This window comes from Aptenodytes forsteri, unplaced genomic scaffold (assembly GCF_000699145.1).
Source record: "Aptenodytes forsteri isolate BGI_AS27 unplaced genomic scaffold, ASM69914v1 Scaffold273, whole genome shotgun sequence".
NCBI lineage: Eukaryota > Metazoa > Chordata > Aves > Sphenisciformes > Spheniscidae > Aptenodytes > Aptenodytes forsteri.
In genome coordinates, this window is record NW_008795041.1 from 2,102,261 (window position 1) to 2,125,447 (window position 23,187).

Consider the following 23,187-nt stretch of genomic DNA (forward strand, 5'->3'; position numbering starts at 1 on the left):
CACAGAATAGTATGAACTTGTGCAAAAAATATTTGGCAAACTAAGAATAGGACTGGAAATAAGAACTACATAGGAAGCCCACACATGGCATATAAACATTTCCATTATTAACAAATACATTCAAAGTATTCCCTTAGAAATAATTTAAGAATAGCTGACCCTGTCCTGGGAGAGGAGGATGGACCACAGCCTTGGTCTCTCTACGGGGCACACAAGCTGACAGCAGAACAACGTCCAAGTGAGGGAGAGTTCAGTAGTTGATGGGTCTTAGCAAAAGGAGTAGAATACTTTGTGAAAGCTGTTTATTTCTACTTGATCATTAAACTTCTCTACTCAAGTGTGTTTTGCTCTATCCAAATATGTTTAGCCATTTCATTATAAGAATTACATGAAATGTATTCCTGGATTGGTTAGTGACTCTATATTGCTGACAGGCTATCCATAACTTGTTTTGTGTTTTAAATATGTAGAGTAGGCATCCCTTAGATGATTTAAAAGACATTTCCAGCTACCAGTTGGAAAAAAGGTCATATTTGAGGTACTATATTTAAAAAGAAGAGAACTTTTACTTCCCAAATAGTCAAGATGTTCATGACTTTGTCTTTTATAGTTGGATAAATATTTACAGTTGTTGTCATTAAAGACTTACCTCACAGTGTCATTCTTATGACTCTGTGTGGCACCTTTATAGCAGCTTCAGTTATTTCTTGTGCTATACCAACGTGGGAAGTAGTCACTTATTTTTGACGGTGGTCTGTACTTAAGTTAGGCTACCAGTTGAAGAAAAATGTTTTAATTGTTGTTGTTCATTATATTAACATTAGGACTATGAAAACTGAAAATACACTTTGTTTTGAATTTGATGTCTAATTCTTCAATCTAAGAATTTTCTTAGACTCCTTCTTATGGATAGACTGCCCTAGTCAGATGGACCAACATGCGGACTTCAGCCAGCTCCTGTGTAAGATGGAGGCCATTTGCACTCTCCTTGACTTCTTTGTTGGGAACGAAAAGTGAGGAAAACAACTGTTCGCCCTTGACTAGAGTCTGCCACGATGCTGAGTAACACCTTGCTCCTGGCACAGACAGTACTTTTTTGTGGAGTAACATTTACTATAATCGTTACAAAATCCAGCTCTGAGATTGAGGGAGGTGAAGGTGTACAAATGACTTGGGCCATTACTTCATGGTATCACTGCACATCACTACACACTCTTTGGGACTGAACGGTAATGTCTACGCTGTGCCACATAGCATGGAGCAAAAACCTCTGAACTAGCTCCCAGTAGTTCTAATACAGCCGTGTGGCATCACATGCTCCACAAAGCTCTGTAGCTTTGCAACACTGCCCCTGAGCTAAATTAGCCCTACTTCTTAGCACAGCTGACTAACCTAAGCAGAGTCCACGCTGACACAATACTACCTTTGGTCCTAAAGCCGACTGGGTTGCTGTTAGCCTGAGGATGTCCAATGGCCATGCTCCATTATATAGTTTATATGGACCTGTATGCGGATGTTTTCAAATGTTGTGAATACTTCAATCAGGTGACAGTGTGACTCAGCCGGCAGGTTGGGAGATGGAGTCAGGAGGCTCCCATCAGGCCAGGGGCAGCCATAGGCTGGGATACCAGATGAAGGCAAATATTTGCAATGCTATATCCAGTCACAAAAGAAGTAATGTTTTTTCTGCAAATGGATTTCTTTTCACTTGGTCAAATGTCTTTGTGGAGAGTAAAACAACTAACCTACATGTATTGGCCAATCCCTCTCTCTCCTCCAGCATTGCACTGATACCAGGGGACTTTCTATCAGGGTTGTGGGACAATGGGAACTGCTGTCTGAGCAGGAGTGCCCAGCCACCAGGTGGGAACTGAGTGCCACCTTCAGACTAACACATTTCTTTCCCTTCCATTAGCCCTCCCTTGTGGGGCAGCTGTCCCAGAGTATCCAGAAGAAATTATCTAGGCAAGACAAACCCAGGCCAGTGGCTTCCTTGTGTACTCCAAGGCCAACCTCATCTGCTAAGTTACACATATGTAAGAATACAGTTAAAGAAACTATACATACTTTGCCCCTGGAAGAGAAATGCAAATCTTTTTAAATAGAAAACATGAGCTGGTAGATTCCACTAAAGAAAGAGGATTTCAGTAATGAGAAAGCTTCCAATTAAATATAATTCCAGCCTCTTTTGTTTATTAAACAGCATGTTCAGTGATTTTACAGGGATGATTTATGTTCTAAAATACCTTGCTGTCCTTTAGCCTCCATTGTAGTTAAATTTGAGACATCATATATTGCTATAGCAACAGTTTGCTTTCAGAAAAACAAAATTTGTCAGGGAATATTTCACTTCCCTACAGAATTAAGGAGTTGGTAAAGACTAAAACAGAAACATCTGAAATCACAGGTTAGGGAATATAGAAGGATGATGTACTACAAGCTTCCAATTCCAGTGTTGCCAACTTTCACAATTATTTAATATCTGAAAGCCCCAACACTTGGCATCCTTTTATTTGATTTTTTTAATTTTAAAATAAAATCAGAAAGCAGTTTGAAGAGAAGATAAATAGATGATCTTTTGTAATGGAATTTGCTGTTTATAGGGAAATATTTGCCTAGTTAAACTACCTGAACAAGAAGCTTGGAAGTACTAGTATGCAACGATGACTACTTAATAAAGGATACATATATTGTAAATGTGTTTGAGAAACTGAGGGGCTTACTAAAGTTGATAGATGATATGAGAGAAACTGTAATAATGAATTCCAGTGGTTTATACAAGAACAGACAACTTGAAACATAATTCATGCATATAAAAAGTTTTACATATTACTTATGGAAAGCTAGTGGGTGTCATGCACATAAAATGCATGCCACAGAGTTGAGTACCTCAACCTCATGCACGTTTCTCCCCCAACAAATAAACACACTGTCTCTGTATCCCATAGTTACAGATGATTTTTTTTTTTCAATTACAAATGTCTGTAAACTGAGCACAGTATTAGTGTTAGAAAACTGGAGTTTATAGAAACACCTTTCAGGGCATTGATAAACATAGAATAAAGCACATTTTGGAGCTTGACGATATGACACCTGGTAATCAGTTTTAAAAAGCCAGCAATGAAAAAAAACCTTACCCGAGGAAAGGTAGACTGTGAGTGCCAGAGCTACTGCTGAGGATGAGACACAGTAGCAAGTAACACAGCACATGAGCAGAACAGGAAGCTAGCACAGTATCTTCACAGAGCCCTGTCAGAGAAAGAAGGAACAGCCAGAGCTAGCTGGAATCCCATTTAGAAGCACCACGGTGGTGGCGACTCATTGCTGCAATATTAAAACATCCACAGCTGTGTTTTAGGAAAAAAGCATAGCTAAGAATGGTCAGTTCTATGTGTACATACATATTTATATCCATATATCTGTATGTTAGGTTTCATATGAGCAGTGACATTGTGAACAGCTTCTGGTACGTTAATAAAGGGGAGGAATCAGGTAAAGGAGTTCAGGACACTGATGCATATTTAGCACTATGAAATGACAGAATGACTCTAAGAAAGCATATGCTGTCACCTTTAGAAAACTAGTTGAGAACTGAAAATCAAAATGGTGTATGGCCCTGACAGAGCATACTTCACATAACTTGTGTAATGTGCCATACAGCACCAATTTTCTGTCAGTTTTATGTTCAATTTACAATCCAGACACTTGTAATTGATAAAATAACCTCTGTATCCACAGGTTACAGAGACAGTCCTGCGTATCGTTTGGGGGAAAAGGGAGCAAAGTTTGAGTTATTTGCCAGAGTCTTTATAATAGAGCACAATCAGAGGCTGATGTCTTACTTCCTGGGACTGCCTGGTGTTTAGAAGACAGATAAAACAAAACAAGCCCCCTCTGATGGAAAAACGGTTGCAAACAGCAGCTGTACCATGACGTGTAGCCACGCTACATACAAGCTACGAAGCGGCAGGCAACTTCTTCATGTCCCAAAAGTGCGGGAGATCACAACCACAGAGCTGCTGCTGCTGCTCCTGAAGTCTGCAAGGGGGAACGACCACTGCGGGCTGAGCTGGCAGGTGATACAATCAGATGAACAGACTTACCAACAACAGGAACACAGGTATCTTTGGGGAGACCTGCTGGTCAGACAACAGTTCTGAATTGCACTGGTTGAAACAGAGACTAATTGAATGTAAATTGCCCATCTGAATTCAAAATTTTGCTTACATAAACATTGCTAATTAATTTCATTATTGTTGGCTTGGAACGGGAAGAAGTGGGTAACCGAGCTTTCTTAGGAGGCAGCTGTTGCGTTAAACAGTGCTGATAACAGAGAGGTCATCAGTTCCCACTCAGATACTGAGTGAAGCAAACCTCTGCCAGGTAGAGTTATGTGTAAACAGCACATTGGAGAGGGTCCTTGCATTCTGCTTTCCAGGAAAACAGAGACAGGATGCCACCTACCCCCACGTCTACCGAGAAACTGAATCAGTCAATAAAAACCAGTATTTTTAATACTCTCTAAGTTTCTGGTATTAGAGTGCTTTATGCAGAATCTAAACAGAAATATTTATTTCAATCCTATAAACACTTCTGATTTCTCGGAATACTCCTGGAAATTGATACCGAGCTTGTTTCTTGCAGAGTAAGCTAGACTGTCAGAAGAATCATTGTTTGGATACCCTCAGTATTACAGCAGGGAGTTGCCTTGGGAACTTAAATTCAAAAGCAGAGAAAAGATTCTTAAATGTTACTTAAGAACCTGTAGGAAACGTTAGCAGAGTTTTAGCTGACTTCACTACATATTCAACACTAACTTATTTGTCCCTTAACTGTACTAAATCTTTTAATAGTACTTTTTCAGGATTAGAGCAGTCCAGGAAAATTCCAGACGTCATTTTGGCTAAGAAAGCCAAGAAGAAAAACAATCTGTAAAGCAGAAGTATGTTAGTAGGCAAAACCTGAAGTGTTTAGATGCTAGGGAAGGTTGGACTGATTTTCTCAGAGAACGGGGCAAAGGACAGCTATACACAGGTGCCTCTGGCGAGCTTTTGCCTCAAGATTATACTGGCTATTTTCAGTTTTCAGGTTTACCTACCTTTTTCATTTGTGCACCATCCAAGAATAATGCAAAGACCATACTGCTTTTCGAGAGTACTTGCAAGAAGAGAAAAATACAGAGTAAGAACACAGTTAACTTGTTCGAGTTATGAATGATGTAAAGTATTATAGACCTGTATTTTTTGCTGAATTTTTAACCTTTTCATAGGGTAGAGGGAGAGACCTACTACGTCATCACTCAAGAATAAAATTATTTACTCAGAATTGTGCTTAAGAATCAAAACTTTTCTTTCTAGTCCCCACAAGTGTCTTCACTTTCACAGCACAGGAAAAGTGCTCCATGGAGGTAGTTGCTCTTCTAATGACCCAAGTAGACACCTTTACAAAGGTAGGTATATTTATTGTTTACCGTCATGAAAATAATACCTCCAATCAACTAGATTATATTTTGCCTTCCTGAGTCTGCAGACATCCTGAAACAATTCCTCTGAAAAATGTTCCTGTACTACTAAGATGACCACACGAGAAATAGCCAGTGGAAGCTTTTATCTGTGTTATTAACTCAGGGTCTCAAAATTTACCACAGCATTTCCATTACATCAGTTTTCAACATCGGTGCAAGAATCAGACAGGAAATGTGATAATTAAGTTAATTGGCTACGAAAACATTCAGGCATCTCTATTTACTTTTGTATTCTTTTCCTCATTTCATGCATTTAAAAAACGTGTGTGTAACAAATATATATTGACACGGGCATGTGTTTTGAGAATTTATATGGAAATCTTGGAGAATTTAGTGTCTTTGATAAAGACTTTGGGTACGGTTTACCCCAGTATACATAGTCGTTCTGAACAATCCTGTATTTAGCTGCATTTGTAAATTGGTTAGTGGCTTTGTTTTGGATTACATGCGTTCTGAGGTTTGCTGACACGACAATGTAGCCTCTATCTTCAAAATCAAGTCCAGAAAAAATAGGCTGGTTTAAACCCTGTGCTCCAGGCTGTCAAACAGCCTCCAAACCTCTGTCAACTGTCTTTTCCAGTAAGGCCGGGGAAAGCCTTTTCATAATCCGGGGTCATGCTAGAGTTTTATCTTTTTGGCAAAAGTGTTCCTAGCTTTCAGAACAAAATGCATCTTTAAACTTTTTAACAATATAGCATATGTAAACTAGATAGCTTTCTCCAAGCTCTCCACCTTGGTTTCTTTCTTTTCTTCTGTGTTTCTTTCCATCAGTTATATATCACTCTTTTAGTTTATGTTTTCCATATCAAAAGATCTGGACAATAAAACTCCAGTATTTAGTCGTCTAAATGCCTCCTTTTTCTGGTTTTGACTACACTCTTTTCTCTGCTGGAAAAGATAGAGACGAGTGGATCTCCAAAGCCAAGTGACATTTAGTTTTTCTTCATTGTCCTCGCATTTTAAGATATGTAATCAATCAGTGGAGGAATGTGTACCAGTTAGAGTAACAGGCTAGGCCCATCTGCCCATGGTGTTAGCAGAGGAACGTATGGGGTGGAAGCAACAGGACGTTGCCAAAAAGCCCATCAGCGTGTAGGCACAGAGCCAGGCTGTGACACAGCAGAGATTGAAGCCTCCCACAATGCTATGTGGGATCTTCCAAGCTGGGATGGACAGTGAGAGGAGAGAGATGAAGCAGATGGCTTCACTCCAGAAAGAAGGGAAGGGATGACAACAGCAGGGAACAGAGCTTGCTGGAAATGTGTGGGGCTTTTCTTGGGTTTTGATTTTAATTTCAATGAAGCTATTCTATCAAAACACCTCCTGCACAGCCCCAGGGAGGAGAGGCTAGTTAGTCTGAACCAACAGTGAATGTTTTGACAAAGTTATTTGTTGGAAACTCAGACCAGTTTCACTCAGCTCAATCTTGATAACTATGGAAATCTTTCAAAATCTCTTTATCTTCTGACATATCCCTTTTCCATCTCACATTCTTCGGGACTTCCTCACTCTATCAGGTCCTTCCTCTTCTGTCTGAACTGCCCTTTTATCTTGCATTCCTCTTTCCTCCTGACTTTTTCTCATTACAATCTTCCGACTTACCTGGCTTTCATTCACAAATCTCAGATCCTCTTTGTAGAAGACACCTTAATGTAAATAACTTGAATGATGTGAGCGAAGAAAAATCAAGAGATAAGTTTGGAAAGAGAGCTGTCAGCGCCTCCTCCCATTAAGTCTCTTGTTGCAGCAATTATGACAGGAGGATGCAGCAGGATGTTTTGTCTGGTGGTTTGGTAGGAACTCAAATAAGATTTTTATCATAATGGTCCTCTCTGACCTAGAATCTATGCATCTCTGGATCTTTCCTGGATTATGTTTTCCACACAGAGCTATCCAAAGTTTTTGCTTTTTCCTTTTTCTGTCTGCTGCTGTTCAAAGAGTGGGTTTACCTTCTCTTCTCTTCAAAATAGTGCAGGATTTCCACAGTACCAGTCTAACTGATGTGATTTTTTTTTTCATTTGCAATGACAGTCCTAGAGACTTAACATTCCAGGTTTAATTTCAAACCCACAACATTACATCGGCTTTGGTATTAGACAGGGAGAGTCTGCCCAGCCAACTGTAAATACATGTAAAATGCTTACACTTATTCCATTACAGCACGCATTGGTTATTACATTAAATCCTTAATAAAGTTACATTAAAAGGCTTGTAAGAGTGAGACAGAAACTTCCCACAGAAGGGAAATATTGAGTAAATATTTCTGCTGTGTCTTTAATTCCTTTTGTCTAGACATCACAACAGCCATTAGGCTTATCCTGCCAATGTTAATAAAGTCTCTTGAGGATACATGGTAAATTAACAAATATAGCAATAAAAGTAATGGGATGAGAATTACCTAACTATAATAATAATACTACAGCATATATTAATGAACTATACAGACACACACATGCATACAAATATAGGTACTCACAGGCACATATATGTGTATGTATAACTTCTGAGCCAAAATCTCCAACTCACATCATACCATGCAGATTTGTACACGGGCAGTTCTTCGTGGCAGGTGGATCTGATGGTTAGGACATTATAACGTCAGTATATGAGAATAACAACATGTATGCACAATGCCAGACCTATGCGTATGCATAGATGTGCCTGCACATGCTGCCACCGCCACCCTCCTCTGAGGTGAGCGAGCACAGGCACCCTCTAACTCTCAGTGCGTACCTGCGTGGTGGTAGCTCATGTTCACATTTTTGCATGCTGGCTGACCTCTGGCTGAGCTCAGATGGCCCACTAATCCCAGACGCCTTCCTTGCAGATGGAGCTGAGCTCACTCAGGAAGAACCCTCTGCCATCTTCTCTGTGGGGTGGCAATGATGTGGCAGGACACTCAGATGAGCTCCTGAGTGTTTTGTGAGCACAGGACGCTGGCAGCTCTGGTGGGGTTACCCGGAGAGCCTTTCACAGGTGCTCCTGCAAGCAGGCAGCGACCAATGAGTCTCTGAATCCTCCAGTGCTGGGTGGGTGCAATGAGGGAATTGCACCATACTAGACTGAACTTCTTCCAGTTACAAGGAGGACAGAGGCTCTCTCTTCACAAGGAGCCACATGGAGAAGACAAGGGGTTACAAGTTGTACTGGCAGAGGTTTCGTCTTGAATTTTTTACAGTGAGAACAATCAATCACTGGAACAACCTCCCCAGGGACATGAATACCCATCACTGGAGGTTTTCAAGATACAGCCGGACAGGGTGTTAGATAATCTCATCTAGCTCCCTTTCCCACAAAAGCTTGGACCAGATGATCTTTCAAGGTCCTTCCAGCCTGGGCTGTGCTGTGGTTCTATGATTCGGTTGAAAATCTCCTGGGGTTCTCCTGACACTTCCAGAAGGTCCATGAGTTCCACAGCTAGAAACATTTTTTCACAATCAACTTTAGCTACGACACTCTTCTAAAACAAAACGTATTGAGAGAAGAAGAGAAACTCGGTTCTTTCACAGCTGTGCAATGGACAAAACTGTAATCACAGTTTTTAGCAGTCACTACAAATGGTGGAGGGATTGAACAAAAAAGGCCAAACTTGCCTGTAGTGCGATCTTTCCCTTGGTTCTTTATTGATCAAACTGAACAAAATAAATAATCTGAGGGAAGAGAACACAATAATCTCCTCCTTGACACAATAATCTCCTGATATACAAATCTTCTCCTTGCTATATGAACCCTTTCTAAATAGCCTCCTTTTCCCCCACTCTCCATCTCCTCCAGCATAGAGCAGATAACAACTCAGCATCCTTGCAGTAAACTGAACCGCAGTTTACACCCATCTCGTTGGCACTGGATTGCATCTGCAGAGCTAAAAATTATCAAGCTCAAAACTGAATAAGGGACTTGTAAAACATTTTTTCGTTTTAAAATGAGAAATCTCCACCTTTTCATAGACTGCATCCCACACTATGCCTTTCCTGAAAATTGTTAATAAGTTAAAAATGAAAGTAATAATGAAGATAGTTATGACCTTTATTTTTTGTGAGTTTTCAGGGAGTTTGTACCTCTCTCTTAAAACAATGCAATGTTATATTTAGCGTACTTTATTTTCCGAACACCCCCATTGAACGTTATAGTTGATTTCAGGTTATAAAGGTATTGCACTGATTTCAGCACTAGATGAACATTATCCACACCAACAAGCTTAGATTCTGTCTTCATGTACCTCTCCAAAAGACGGTGGGGTTTCACCAAGTTTAACTGTGGTTCAGTTTGTTATTAGGGAGATAAACTAGATTTGCTTGAAATAATGGCTATAGATTACAGTCTCTGTAGCTGCAAAAATGTACAAGATGTGTGAAACAATTTCTCAGGAGGAGACATAGATGGCCTTAGGATGATATTACATGTTTACTGGAATGGTTGAGCCTCCTTTTAAAAGAAAACAGAACAGGAAAGTTTTAAAGTTTTAAGCGTGGATGCTGTCATTAAACTGCTCTGACCAGTCCTGAAAGAGTTCGTGATTTTTTTCTGTTTGTTGGTCGCTGTCACCACAGCAACTAACTGGTTCTACATGAAGTTAAGGTGCAAGCCAGCAAGGCTGTAATGGAATACATTCCTTAGCGTGAGTCAATGCCTGCGCTGAAGAGGAAGCACACTGTTTTGGAAATAGGCTCTAAAATGGTGTGTTCTGCTCAGAGACTGGAAATAAGAAATTGTCTGGAATCAGTTTTCTCCCTCCTCCGTGTATTTTTAATTATAAGTACTTCAGTTATGCTTTGTTTGTGATGGACCGGGAGTCCTGCTCTTCCAGTGTGACTGCAGCAATGGAAAGGAGGGAGCCGAGGCTGAGGTTGCTGTGCCCTGCAGAACAGGGAGAGAGATCTCTATCGGTCACGGCGTAGGCTGGCAATTATTTCCTCTAAGAGTAGCCTGCGGTGCAGTGGTTTTCACACTGTGTCCCACAGACCCCTGAGGATTTGTTGACTGCTCCTGAAAGGTCTTAAAAAATGGGACTATAAAACCCAAGACTACTGGTATCATAATTTAAATTCGCTATCCAGGGATCTGCACTTCCCTTGGAAATCTATGACAGGTCAACAACTCCAAAAAAGTTGAAATTCACTGATACACACAATGGAATAATACCTACTGTGTAAAGTGAGTCTCATTCTGCCTTCATAAAACCAGCATCAGTCTGGTGAAATTCTGATTGCACTGGAAATTATGCTCGTGCAGATGTAGAAGGCCAAAACTTTTCCCTGGCAAAACTGCTCCGGCTCATGTTGTATGAAAAAATTTAGACATTGATTAGTAAAGGATAAATATATTTTGTTATGTGGTTTTGGGGGGGAGAGTTACGGCTCAGTTTTAAATCATTATGAAGGCAAATTTGAGGAAAAGTAAAATCAAATTGTATCCCAAACAGCAATTCACAGTAATGATTAAAATTAAGTGAATTATTAACACAGTGCATTTAATAAGATGCATTTGAGGTTACCAGTCTGTGGAAGGAGTTGCATGAATTTTAGATTTCTACTTTAAAGCAACATTGCATTGCCCAAGTTCATAAATCAGCAACCAGATGAAACCTCAGGGTAGATTATTTTTGCACCAGTATAAAGTAGTTTCTCTGTGCAGTCAGAGCTACTTTGGACGGTTTTTTCTGAGAACAGAATGAGAGCTCACTTTGCATCACAAGTATTATGTCATCTGCTTTAAAAAATAAATCTACAACTCCAAGCACAGGCTGGTAACCTCGAATGTAACATGTCACATTTGTCTTAATAAATACAACACATTAATAATCAGAATTTTAATAATGACTTCGTCTTGGAATTGCTGTTTGGAATATGATTTCATGTTACTTTCCCTCAAACTTTCCTTTAAGACGTTTATTATACGTCTTCAAATTGAGCCATAATTTCCTAAAAATAAAACCAGATGACAAAATACTTTTGCTCCCTTAACAGGCAAACTTAGGGAAGGCTTAGTGAAAGGCTCATGTGCCATATCAGAGTTAGAAATAAATAGGTCAGTAAATATATTATTTTTGTTCTCAGTTTAAAGTAACTGATTGATCTCATTTTCTGACCCCCCAAAATTATAGTTTCACCTAAGACTCTATAAATCTTGACAGCTGTGAAGCTTATTTTTATCCTACCACTAATGGGCAAATTGCAGCCACAGTCATCTCATGAATATTTTCAAGCGGACTTGCAGGGGCCACCCTAACAAACCATGAGTCATCGACACTCTCGGGTAGAACACTTCCTCAGAAAATGACATGAAATAACGACTTTGTCTCCTCTGTTGCAACATGGAGACAATACATAAGGGTAAAGAGAAGAAAATAATTTGTAATTGATCTCTATCGCTTTGATAAATATTAATAATGGTATTGAAATCTGCAAGAATGTCCACAGGAATAGCAGAGTTTGGCCAATAAAATCTTGTAGATTCATAAATTGTGAAGTCATTACACCACCAGCCTGATTTCCTGCGTAATGTCATCCATGGAATGGCATCCAGCGACTCGTATATTGAGTCTGATAACTTGTGCTCAGCTCTGGAAAGCACTTCAGGCAATTTTCAGTTTGAGGATGGAGAACCCCACACTTCTCTTGGTAATTTATTTGGGTGTCATTATCACCACTATAAAAACACATGCTTTTTTCCTAGTAGCTCAAATTTTCTGGCCATTGGTTCTTGTTATGTTTTTCTCTACTAGATTGTCCATGGTAAAAGTATTAAGGCTGATATTTTATGTATGAAATGCTTATTTTGTGTATATAAACAGGATATGCTCTTTAAATTTATCACTGTAAAGCATTATAACCATTTTGAGTGACTTGTTTTTCACTTTGCTCTCTTTCTGCATAGAAGTTTCAGAACAGTACACAGTATTCCAGCACCAGCACTATAAACAAAGATAAAATCATTTTCCTGATTCTTCACACTATGTCCCATTTTATACAAGCATGGATTATATTATTTCTTAATACTTATCTGTATTTCCAGTGATGAATGAAACCTTTCCCAAGCCTTTGAGGTTACTGTTTTCTCTCCCATCCATCAATGGGCACAGTCTCCTCATCTGCCAGAGGGGAGTGCTGAGGGAGACGGTGTCAAATTCTTGCTCCAAGTCATGCAACAAAAGGATTTGAGCCAAGGTCTGCATACCTCAGACTAACTTTTTAGTCATTCTATTGTCAAGTTTGAGGGTAGTATCACCACTATAACATTACGAATCTTGACTTTAATTTTCCGAATTTCTTCGCTTTTAGGAAGTGGTTAAAAGGTCTGGACTCAAAGCTTTTGATGAACTACCAAATATTAGATATTCACACAGTTCTGCTCAAAGTAACCCGAGGTGATGCTCAAGTCCATTCTGTACCAGTTTCTTAATTTTCTCTTAGAAAAGGCAGGATGTTCCCTGTTCAAAAGGACAGTTGGCTCTTCTGTATATCAGCCGTGTCCTGAAAGGGAACACTAAGTCATAACTAGATGTGAGCTCTCCAGTTGTACATGACTTTTTTTTTTCCAGACAAGAAGGCCAAAGGTCAGGGGTTCCTTAGAGAATGCTATCTTGTGCCAATTCACATATGTAGAAGAAACAGGACTTCTTGCAGGTGTTGATGAAATTCATCCTGTTGCAAATTAGACCATATGGCACATGAAAGCTCCCTCCAATCCAATTTGTAAATTACACAATGAAGGGGACTGAACCAATTTAGGATTTCCTCTCATCCTGCCTCACTCCTTCCCCGCAACAGTGCAATCACTAGGCATATGCTTGATTTTACTAAAATGAGCAGACCTGTAATGGGGTCTGCTTTCCTGGATGTAAGGTTAAGCCTCTGCAAAAGTATTTGCAGGATTGGGGCTAATTTGGCTGGCAAATCAGAGAACTTCACTCTGATTTCCATTATACTTATTATCTACCAGAGGCTGGAAATGTAAAGATTTTTAGAAACGGTGTAATCCTCAGTTAAAAAATGCTGGCAGTATAGCTTTGTCAGATTGGAAAGCTATGAATCAGACATATCCTTATCTCTTGCTTACTGGCCCTCCGTGACTGGAATGACTTTATTTCATAAAGTACCAGCCTAAGGAACCAGGTCCGGATTCCAAAAAGGAGAGTTCCTACAATAACGGTGATCCGATGTATTTATTTCATTCATATGTATATGTGTTGTAAAATGTACTTCGCAAATCTCTCCACTGCAACGTGCAAAATAAAAGTAACAGGCTGGAGGTAAATGTAGACTCTTGCCCTTGACTACATGGAGAAAAGACTGTTTCAAAAGCAATATACCTAAGTCCAAGGAACCAAGATTACCTTAGCTCAGCCTTCCCATAGATCTGTTTTCCATTGCTGGCTGGATAGGGAGGATAGTTGCAGTAACATTTTTAATAATAATAAAGAATGAACAAGAATTCCATATGTCTAGCGACTAAGCCAAACTCCAGTGCAAATTCAGCCTGTGTAGCATTTGGCAGGGTCGGAGCATGAAGAGATGGTAAAATTCCCCTTCTGTTTTAGCGTGCTTTAAAAAAATCCACTAGAGGTATCTGTGTTGTTCCAGCACTGGCCATGCCAAAGAAAAAAATCTCTGAAATTCATTGGGAGTGCAGTTAAAAGGTTATTATGGGATTTGCTTGTTGAACAGGAGCTATGAGAAAGGAAATGAAAATGCTATTTCAGAAACTGTTGGAGAGGCAAAAGATGGGTATCACTGAATTCCTGGATTCTTTTTGTGCTTCTGTTTCTCCTTAAATGAAAAAAAAAAAAATAATGACATCAAAACCTGTAATATACTCTGATATTTTAATGAGTACAAATGCACCGACCAAACCCACCTACTAACCTTTCTTTGCTCTGAACTTGCATCTAATCCTAGATGCATAGTAAGCATGCATTGCTTTGAAGTTGTGACACTGAAGCAAAGGTATTTGTTTTCATGGGTGAGAGGGTCCCTTTAACATTTTCTGGTTTATTCTACTTAGTACAAAATAATGTTTAACTCCTGCCTTTCTTTTCTATCGTGATCATGTTACATGTGATTCTTCCCACCTACGTATGGCCGTTTCAAATTACGTACATATTCTAAGCCAGTCTCTTCCAGAGGGCCGCTTATTTTACTGGTGATATTTTAGGGTAAAGTGAACCATTCTGTAGGATTGTTTACCTCTCTTCAGTGACAATAAAGTCTAAATAATGAGCTCAGACAGCGTGCCTCACTTTTATATATATGAAACCATGTAAGATGACCCCACCATTTTTCAGGTAAACCTGCGAATCTTTTCATTTGGCCTTACGGTTCTGATTTCTCATTTGCATGATTTTTGTTTCTAATCTTAAATTGTTGTCCATAAGTAATTTTTAATTTATTTTATATTTCACTCCCATTTAAATCCTATTCCTAGTACGAACTTTTGCATGAAATCACAGGCTTTTGTTGTCCGCAGTGGATGGCTATTGTCACAGAATGACCCCCAAGAAAAAAACGTATCGTCGCTATTAACCTTTTGTCTTTGGAGGCGTTCTCCAATTTCACACACTGTACCCCCTGTACTCTTCTGTCCGCCAATGCAGTGTCTTCGTGTACATGTTTGTTTTGAGGCACATTTTGTATGTGTTCCTAATACTGGCATTCGGCAGTTCCTAATACTGGCAAAAATTTCTGTTTTGCATGACAGACGCATATTGGAAACCTGCTCTCTCTGTGCCTTTGCTCTGGCTTTATGCTCTGTGTGGATGGGACCCTGTTCTTGCCTCCTCCTTCTGTTTTTGTGCGCACTGGATTCTTGTCTGAGAAAGTTTGTCTACAAAAGGCGGAAAGTTCTCATTATTTAATAAAGAACATAAATAATGCCACCTTCAATCTTCATTTCTCAGAGGGAGATCTATACTGTTTGTGTACCATTTTATGTACGCACACATGCACACACGAATAAAGCACAGCTGCTATGCAAAAATGCCCAAGCTAGCTCAAATTAGCAAGACAGGGAACTGCGTTAGCACATCTGAGTTTCTTCTGGCACGCAGATTACTTGATTTAACTCTAGCTCAGTATCTCTATGTGATGCTGCTTTTCCATGACAGAAGAAGATCTTTTTTAAAAATCTACTCAAAACATGGATTTTTCTAAATTATTCTTAATGGCTCTCCATTTGAGGGAGCAATATAAATCAAGACGTGCCAGCATTATCTGCATACAATTTCATAAGACTTATTCCCACCAGTGAAAGTCCAAAAGCATTTCCCTGACATGCGTGAAGTTTGACAGATGTGAAACTGCAAAGAGAAAGAACATCAAAAAAAGGCAGTAATCTCAAAATCAATTTTCATTATGATCTGAGTTTGTCCCCACTCTGTGAAATATACGGATTCAGGTCTGCCGCTTTTACTCACGCAAGCGACCATTTCTTACAGGACTAGTCAAATTAGTATCATTACGTCCTTAATTGCAAAGGGACTGCTTGCACACGGATTACTACACGATTATGGGGTTCTGAAACAAGCATGGCTACTTTTATATTGCTTTTCATGATGCCAAATTTCAGTTTGACAACATCAAATGTTCAAATCCATTAAGAACCTAATCAACTGGCTGCCTAGGGATTTTTCAAGAAGACTTCAGGGCTGGCAGGCAGACAGATCCACAGCTTTTCTTGCATATAAACATCCCACTGAGAACAATGTAGCTTCATACATGCAAGAAGAGGGTGCAAGCCTTTGTTTTCAGAATTAATGTCCTTGTAACAATGGCTTGAAAAGAAGTATTGTCAGGAAATCTCATTTTGAGGTCCTAGTGTTTGGATTTCTCATAGACTCGTTATATTCTTAGATTAGTCATCTGGTATTACAAAGAGTTACAATTCACTGCGACTTCCCTGATGCTGAATGATAGTCTTGTTAACAAAAATCTCTCCTCCTTAAGCGCTCATCCGCTCAGTTACAGCAGTTTTCCAGCTATGGAAGAAATAACGGCCTTGCAAAACTGAGCTCTGGTAAGAAATAATACCAGAGAGCAACAGCCTAGATGAGAGAAGGCGGCTGGCAGCTTGCGGGGTGATTTTACTCAGCCTCTAATGGTTCAGACTTATCCTACTGTGACTGCACATGCTTGGGCCCTTTCTTTGATGAGCAATAATCCCGTCTAAGTGAGTTGAGACAGCAGCACAAATGGACAGCAGATGTGCCCAAAATTGGCATCTGTCCCACTAAACTGTTAAGTAACCCTGATCTAAGCTGTAATGAGTCTCAGAGGGTGACAATGTCTCACCCTGGCTTTCATGGGGATGATACTTTATTTAAAAAAAAAAAGCAGTCTTTAATATAAAATGCTACAGTAATAGCCCCAAGTGCTCATTTCAGCATCATTCTGGGGCTTACATTAATTCTAAGATATTAACAAGAAAATTAATTACACTTATGAGGGCAGGACGGTGCCTTTAGTGTCAAACATTTAGGCTGATCCAAGGCATACTGTTCTCTGCAACATGTTTTGGTCTTCCTAGTGATATGTCTTTTGCTGGCACAGGCAATGTGCAACAGAGGCATGGCTGAATCAAAACTACATGTGTTGGGAGAAATGAAGAAGTTATTCCCATCTACTGTCCAGGAAAAGTCAATCCAGAGGCAAATTGTTGAGTATTTTATTCTGTTCCCTTCCTGGAACAATTTATGCTCTTGAAAGTTCTTTAACATATAGCTAACAAGCAAGCTTCAGACTACATGAGTCTCTATAAATATTTCAGTTATAGGTAGGCCAAGTGCAGAATCTGATTACAAAAATCAGCACCAGATTAAGGCAAACCAGAAAGAAAACCAGTTGAATACAACACCATTTCATATTTCCACCTCTGGCCTTTCTTCCGCTGTGCAAGTGGAAAGAAGTGTGCAGGACAAATGAGGGAGCTCTTCAACTAACGCATGTACGTGTTCGAAAAGTTTGGAAAAATAACAGGAAAACTCACACTGGCTCAGACTTCCTTTGCTTCTGTTTTCTGATCTGCTCTTTCAGCTAAACTTCTCCTCGAAGAGCTATAAAAAAATCCACAATCTACAACATTTACACCGCTTTGGGTCAGCCAGCTGGATCACTTGTCTCAAACACTTTTCCAGCCATTGAGAAATGTTCCCTCACAAATTCTGTTTGTCCGTCTTTCCTTACTAGCTTTTCAAGTGGTTGGTGGCCACACTATCATGACCCCATATACCGAATTTGTACAGTAGTCTTGTCTTCCTCCATTTCAACAGCCTGCCCAAGTGAAAAATAGGTAAAAATGATGTTCTAATCTTGTGCATCCCTTGGTTTCATTGCTGCCTATTCCTCACAGACAGTCGTGATCACCATCACTGAGTTTTCCCTATTAGAACTCTCTCGGGCCGAACGTTAGTATTGGAAATTGATGTGTGGTCATAATGTGTCCTGAAATGTGCTTACCCAACTCTTTTTTCCAACATAAATCTTCAGATTCTTTAAAGCATTGATTGAGCTGAATATCTGAATAGCAGACTATATATTGCAATTAGAATGGCTTAAAATGTTTTTAGGAGTCAAATTCTGGAGGAAAAAACCAACATATAAAAATCATATAAAAACCAAGTGAGATATATCGATCCAGCCACCCTGCAAATCTTAAAAACGTGTATTCTAGTCTTTGTGGAAACCAGACGCTCGGTCTGTTTGTCTGCTCTCACTGAAAAACTGATGAAAAATTAATGGACAAAAAATGAACCCATTTCACAGGAGACTAAAACAAATTGCTACGAGCCTTGCTGAAAATTACTGCCATGCTGCTGTAGAAAAATATAACACATTAATTTTCCTTGCCCATACCCACTCCATCCAGCTCACACGGTTCCTTTCCTCACCAAAATGTACTTGCTTCAGGTAAATGGGCTAGCAGAATTTTACAAGTTTGTTTTATTTGGCTAATATGTAAAACAAAATAGTTGACTCACTTGAAGTATTAGCTTTGTTTGAGAAAAAAAATAGCCATGTGCAAAAAAATGGGAAATGTTCCAACAAACATATGTTAAAACAAATGAGTGACTATTGAGGTTTCTAATGGGAAAGAAAATTTGCCGTAGCTGCATTATATGGCACCAGCAAGAAAATACTGGAGTCTAGCTGGCAAAGGATCTGGGAGGACACAGATACGTATGTATCTGTATATGATACAACACAGATTGTCGTATGAAACAGGAGACAGATGCTTGAAGAAAAAGTAGAGCAGAGGGACACAGTACCATATAGTAAACCGATCCAAGGCATAATTGTTGTACAAAGTTCATGGGACTCTAAAGCAGCTGAAGTTAGTCAGATAAAAATAAATAAATACTGCCTTATTTGGCAGACACTGTAAAATTAACAAACACTTTAAAATAGTTTGTATTCAAACATGAACTCTTCTTCATGTTTACTCATTTTTTAAGTACAGCTGAAGTTAATCGTGCGCTTCCAAACTCTGAACGTAGGACGCACAATCTTAAAATCTCTTAATGATTTGCCTGTTTCATGTCAGTGTTATAGCCTTGTAGGTTTGACTGCAAATATACACATATTGATATATGTGAAAGCTAATACACGATGGGTTTGACTGAAAACATACAGAAATCAATAGGAAGCTTCACTTTGATTTTGATTGAGTCTGGATGAAGACCCATAATCTGAAAACCATTATGGTAAATCTTGTTCTCATCAAGATGGTAGATATACAGGCAACCCTTCCTAGCCTCCACCAGCTGCTTTCTGAAGAGACGTTCCCCCCTTCCTCCCTCTCCTGTGGCTTTACAGTGAATTTCTCTTTAGCAAATATTTTTGCAAGCAACTCTATGCTTGCAGCACACCTTGGCCCTTCAGGCAAAGACTCCTAGGGTTTGTAGGCAAGGGAAACACATCAAGGAGATACACAACTGGAATAAAAAGCCATCTTTGTGCAGGGCCAACTAAAACCATGGGCAAAGCCGGGATTTGCCTAGAACAGCTGATTGCCAGAGGCAACAAAATTACCATGGCTCTACTGCTTATTTTGCTTGGTGCAAGGGCCCTGGGAAGCCATGCTGGTTACTGCTGCTGGCAGAGAAGTCCATGGGGCAGCAGTGCTGCTCAGGCAGGTCACAGTGTCCGTGCTCCCCATCTCCACCGAGGCCTCAGGAGCCGCAAACCCAGCTCCATCCAGCTCTCCTTACAGTTTTATAGCTCTCTCCACTCCTTTCTGCCCCTGGCCCAGGACACAGCTCCAAATTTTGCTTAGCCAACCCAGCCTCCCCAAAACTGCTGAGAAGCCTTGGGCTAGCGCTGCCTTTGGCCACTTGCTCAGGAATTGCCTGACTGATAGTAATGCAAGCAAGAATCTAATATCCAAATGTAAACCAGTAATACAGTCAAAATAATACAGTTTTTAGGCCAAAATTGTATGGAAGATCCCATTTAATGTTACCAAGAAAATAACATTTAGAAAAAACTGTGTAGCCATTGCCTTGTGATGCTCAGGACCAGGTGACACTGAATTCAGCTCTAACAAAGCTGTACTTAATTTTAAAACCTAGGAACAAAGTAATCATGCAGGGTTCATTCCACTCATGCAGGAAGTCACATGCAGATTACCAGAAGAGATTCAGCAGTTTCGTGAAAGTTAGCCAAGTTCCCTTAACAAACTCTTGCATTTAAATGCTTTTCAACCATCCTCAAGAAAAGAAAAAACCTGAATGGAAAATTGTCAGACTGGAGGGACTACTCTTCACCTCTCCGAAAAACAAGTCTGTTTTCTTACTTAGTTCACTCCCCACTCCCCATTCTATTTGTATGCATTTAGAGCAGTCTTAGTTGCATAATTGAAGACGATTTTGAATGCCCTTAATCATGGCGGAAGAAAAGAATTTCTGAAAGTCTGAGGTTAGAGAGATGAGTTTTATTCCCGAGTCCTCCACAAAGGAGCAACAGTGTATTTTAGTATCAAAGCTCAGGAAGCCAAATTAAAGAACATCCTTAATTCTGTTATTTGTTTGATCTGCTTTCATAAGCGTAGTGTCCTCTCCTATAATTATTTGCAGGCTTTCTGCACGTGGTTCCAGATGCACGCATGCTAAACCATGTGGTGGCGTATCATCACAAAACTAGAGTAAGCAAGGGATGAATCAGAATCCACTAAGGGTTGTCAGAGACAACATGGCTTTGTGCAAAATGGCTTCAGATCATATGAGTCTGGCATCGAATGGTCATGACACATATCTCAGGGTGGGGTTTTCTTGTGATATATGACCTTTACTGTATACCATAGGACTGGCTTGGATTTTGCAGAGGTTCAAAAAGCTTCGCAACCAGTACAGTTGTGTTTCTTTGGTGTGGGGAGCGTGAGGAGAAGGGTTGTACAAATTTGACTCCGCTCAAATTTATGAGCTTCATTAAAACCAGATAAGCATCAAAATTATTGAAGGACAAATCTAAACTAGGCACTCCTTCCCCTGAGGGAGCCAGGGGACTGGGGACAACAGCAACAGATCAGGTACTAAAACATCCCCTTCTTGTGCTCAGGGAAAGGAAGTAAACACCACAGATACAACTGGGGAAGCAATACCAAGCAGTCACACCCTTTCTAATGCAACCAGTTTATTTTCAGTTTGTTCCCTTAATATTATCCTAACATTGCTTTCTCAAGTAACTAAGCAACCTCCAGTGCCCTACTGCTAAAACAGTTTGAGTCACTGTGGGGACTCTGGTACTTTTGAGCTCGCTACCGGCTGGAGCAGACAGTGCAGAGGCGCTTCCATCCCTGGGCTACACTGCCGCCTGACGGCACTTTTTCTACACAGCTCTCCTTTTTTTACCCCTAAGACTCCAGAAAGCCCATCATCAAAGAATAGTTACCTATGATTCTGCTGGTAACATAATTCTGACAAAGTCTTTCCTTGTGCCTGTACTATTCAATTTTCTTATTAGCAGGGATAAGGAAACACAGAATCTCCCATTTAGTTCTGGGGAGACATAAAACGGAGAGGGGCAGAGGATTAAAACTCGGAGTTATTTGTAAAATTGGAAGAGTGGTCTGAAAGACAGGATGTAAATCAGTGGTTTCTACCTGGAAGCAGAGAGCAGAACCCAGCAAAGAAAAGGCAGGCAGGGAGCAACGGGGCTGGCAACAATCCTGCAGACAAGAATTTGGAATCGTAGTGGCTCACAAGTGAGTAGTGTTCAAAAATACTCTGCCACTGTGAAAAATGCAGGTGTTACATAGAGCTGTATCGATAGGAATGTTATCTGTAAGGTGCTGTGAAAGCGAACACAGCAGAATAAGGATGCCTGTGTAAAAAGCATAAAGTACAAACACTTGGTTTCTTTAAAAAGTTTTCTACGTACACAGAGGTTTCGCAAAATGTTTGTATAGAGCATTTGCTTGAGCCTTGCAGGCACAAAGTCTAAGACCTTCATTTTGGCTAAAACTATACCTTTGTATATACCTGAAAGACATGTATGATCTCAAAATGCAGAAGGACTGAACTGAGTCCCAGATATAACATTTCGTTTTTCATACCAACGAGATCCAGCAACAACAGAAAATATGTCTGTTTTCTTTTCTTCCCAGTTTTCAAACTGATCAATGTTACGTTCAAATAACTCTACAGTAGTTGGGCTTACCCAGGAGAGTAAAATAACATCTCTTTTCCCCTGGGAGTTTACTATGTAAACGAATACAGCCTTTTCTACAGCTCTGTATGTTGTAATACTAATTATTGCCGGGACTAAAAAAAAGAAAGTAACATAATGGGAAGCACAGAGAGGAATGGCATAAAAGGATAAATAATTCAAACATGAAGAATGACATTATAACTTCATTGGCATCTCGCTCCTTCAGTGTTTTCCAAATAATAATGCAGGAAAGCAATCAGAATGACAAACAGAAATCATACTTTCTTAACCCATTTTCCTGTGACTGCTAGAAGCAAAACATCTGGAAGATCCTAGAAAACTACTTCTCTTCCAAACTGCAAAGTCCCAGCAGCCACAGGTCAGTCCCCCACATTGCTGCCTTCTGTGAGTTACATCTACGGTGGCATGGAAAGAAGAAAAAACAGGCAGCAAGCTTCTGACTCCTGAAATGAGGCGAGGTTTGCTTTCATGTGGATGCAGATAGACGGTAAGCTGGGGTAAGTCCCGAACACTGGATGCTCCCCTTCATCTTTAACCCAACGGCAGACATCTGTAACAGCAGCTGCAATCCGAAAAATGATAACATTTCAGGATCACACCCAGAACAATAGAAAACAATGAGTTTTGGCCAACTGCCATGCAACACACCCTTGATGTGGTAATACTAGAGTCACACATGGCAACGTGCTCCATTATGATATATTACATCTTTCATTAAATTATTTTCTAGTGTCATTCTCTGCTTATGATTTTACTATGTTTTCCTTTTCATTGTTTACCTCATTCATGAATTAGCTTTCTGCATTAGTCTTCTGTGGGACAATTTAATCATTTCAGGATGTTTTAAGAGTTTTTAATGGAGAAAACATACAAATATTAATGAAATACTATGAAAAGTAAAGAAGTCATAGAATCATAGAATCATTTAGGTTGGAAAAGACCTTTAAGATCATCAAGTCCAACCGTTAACCTAACACTGCCAAGTCCACCGCTAAACCATGTCCC

The 23,187-nt window shown here is 39.8% G+C and overlaps 1 protein-coding gene across 1 annotated transcript in view; it reads left to right on the forward strand.

The window, feature by feature from the left end:
• The first annotated feature begins 3,929 nt into the window (after positions 1–3,929).
• The window catches only part of PDHA1 (pyruvate dehydrogenase (lipoamide) alpha 1), a 37,516-nt gene continuing 18,258 nt past the window's right edge, over positions 3,930–23,187 (forward strand). Inside the window, exon 1 of the mRNA XM_009276932.2 lies at positions 3,930–4,076. Within this exon, the coding sequence (XP_009275207.1) occupies positions 3,930–4,076 (147 nt within the window). The remainder of the gene's footprint in view (positions 4,077–23,187) is intronic.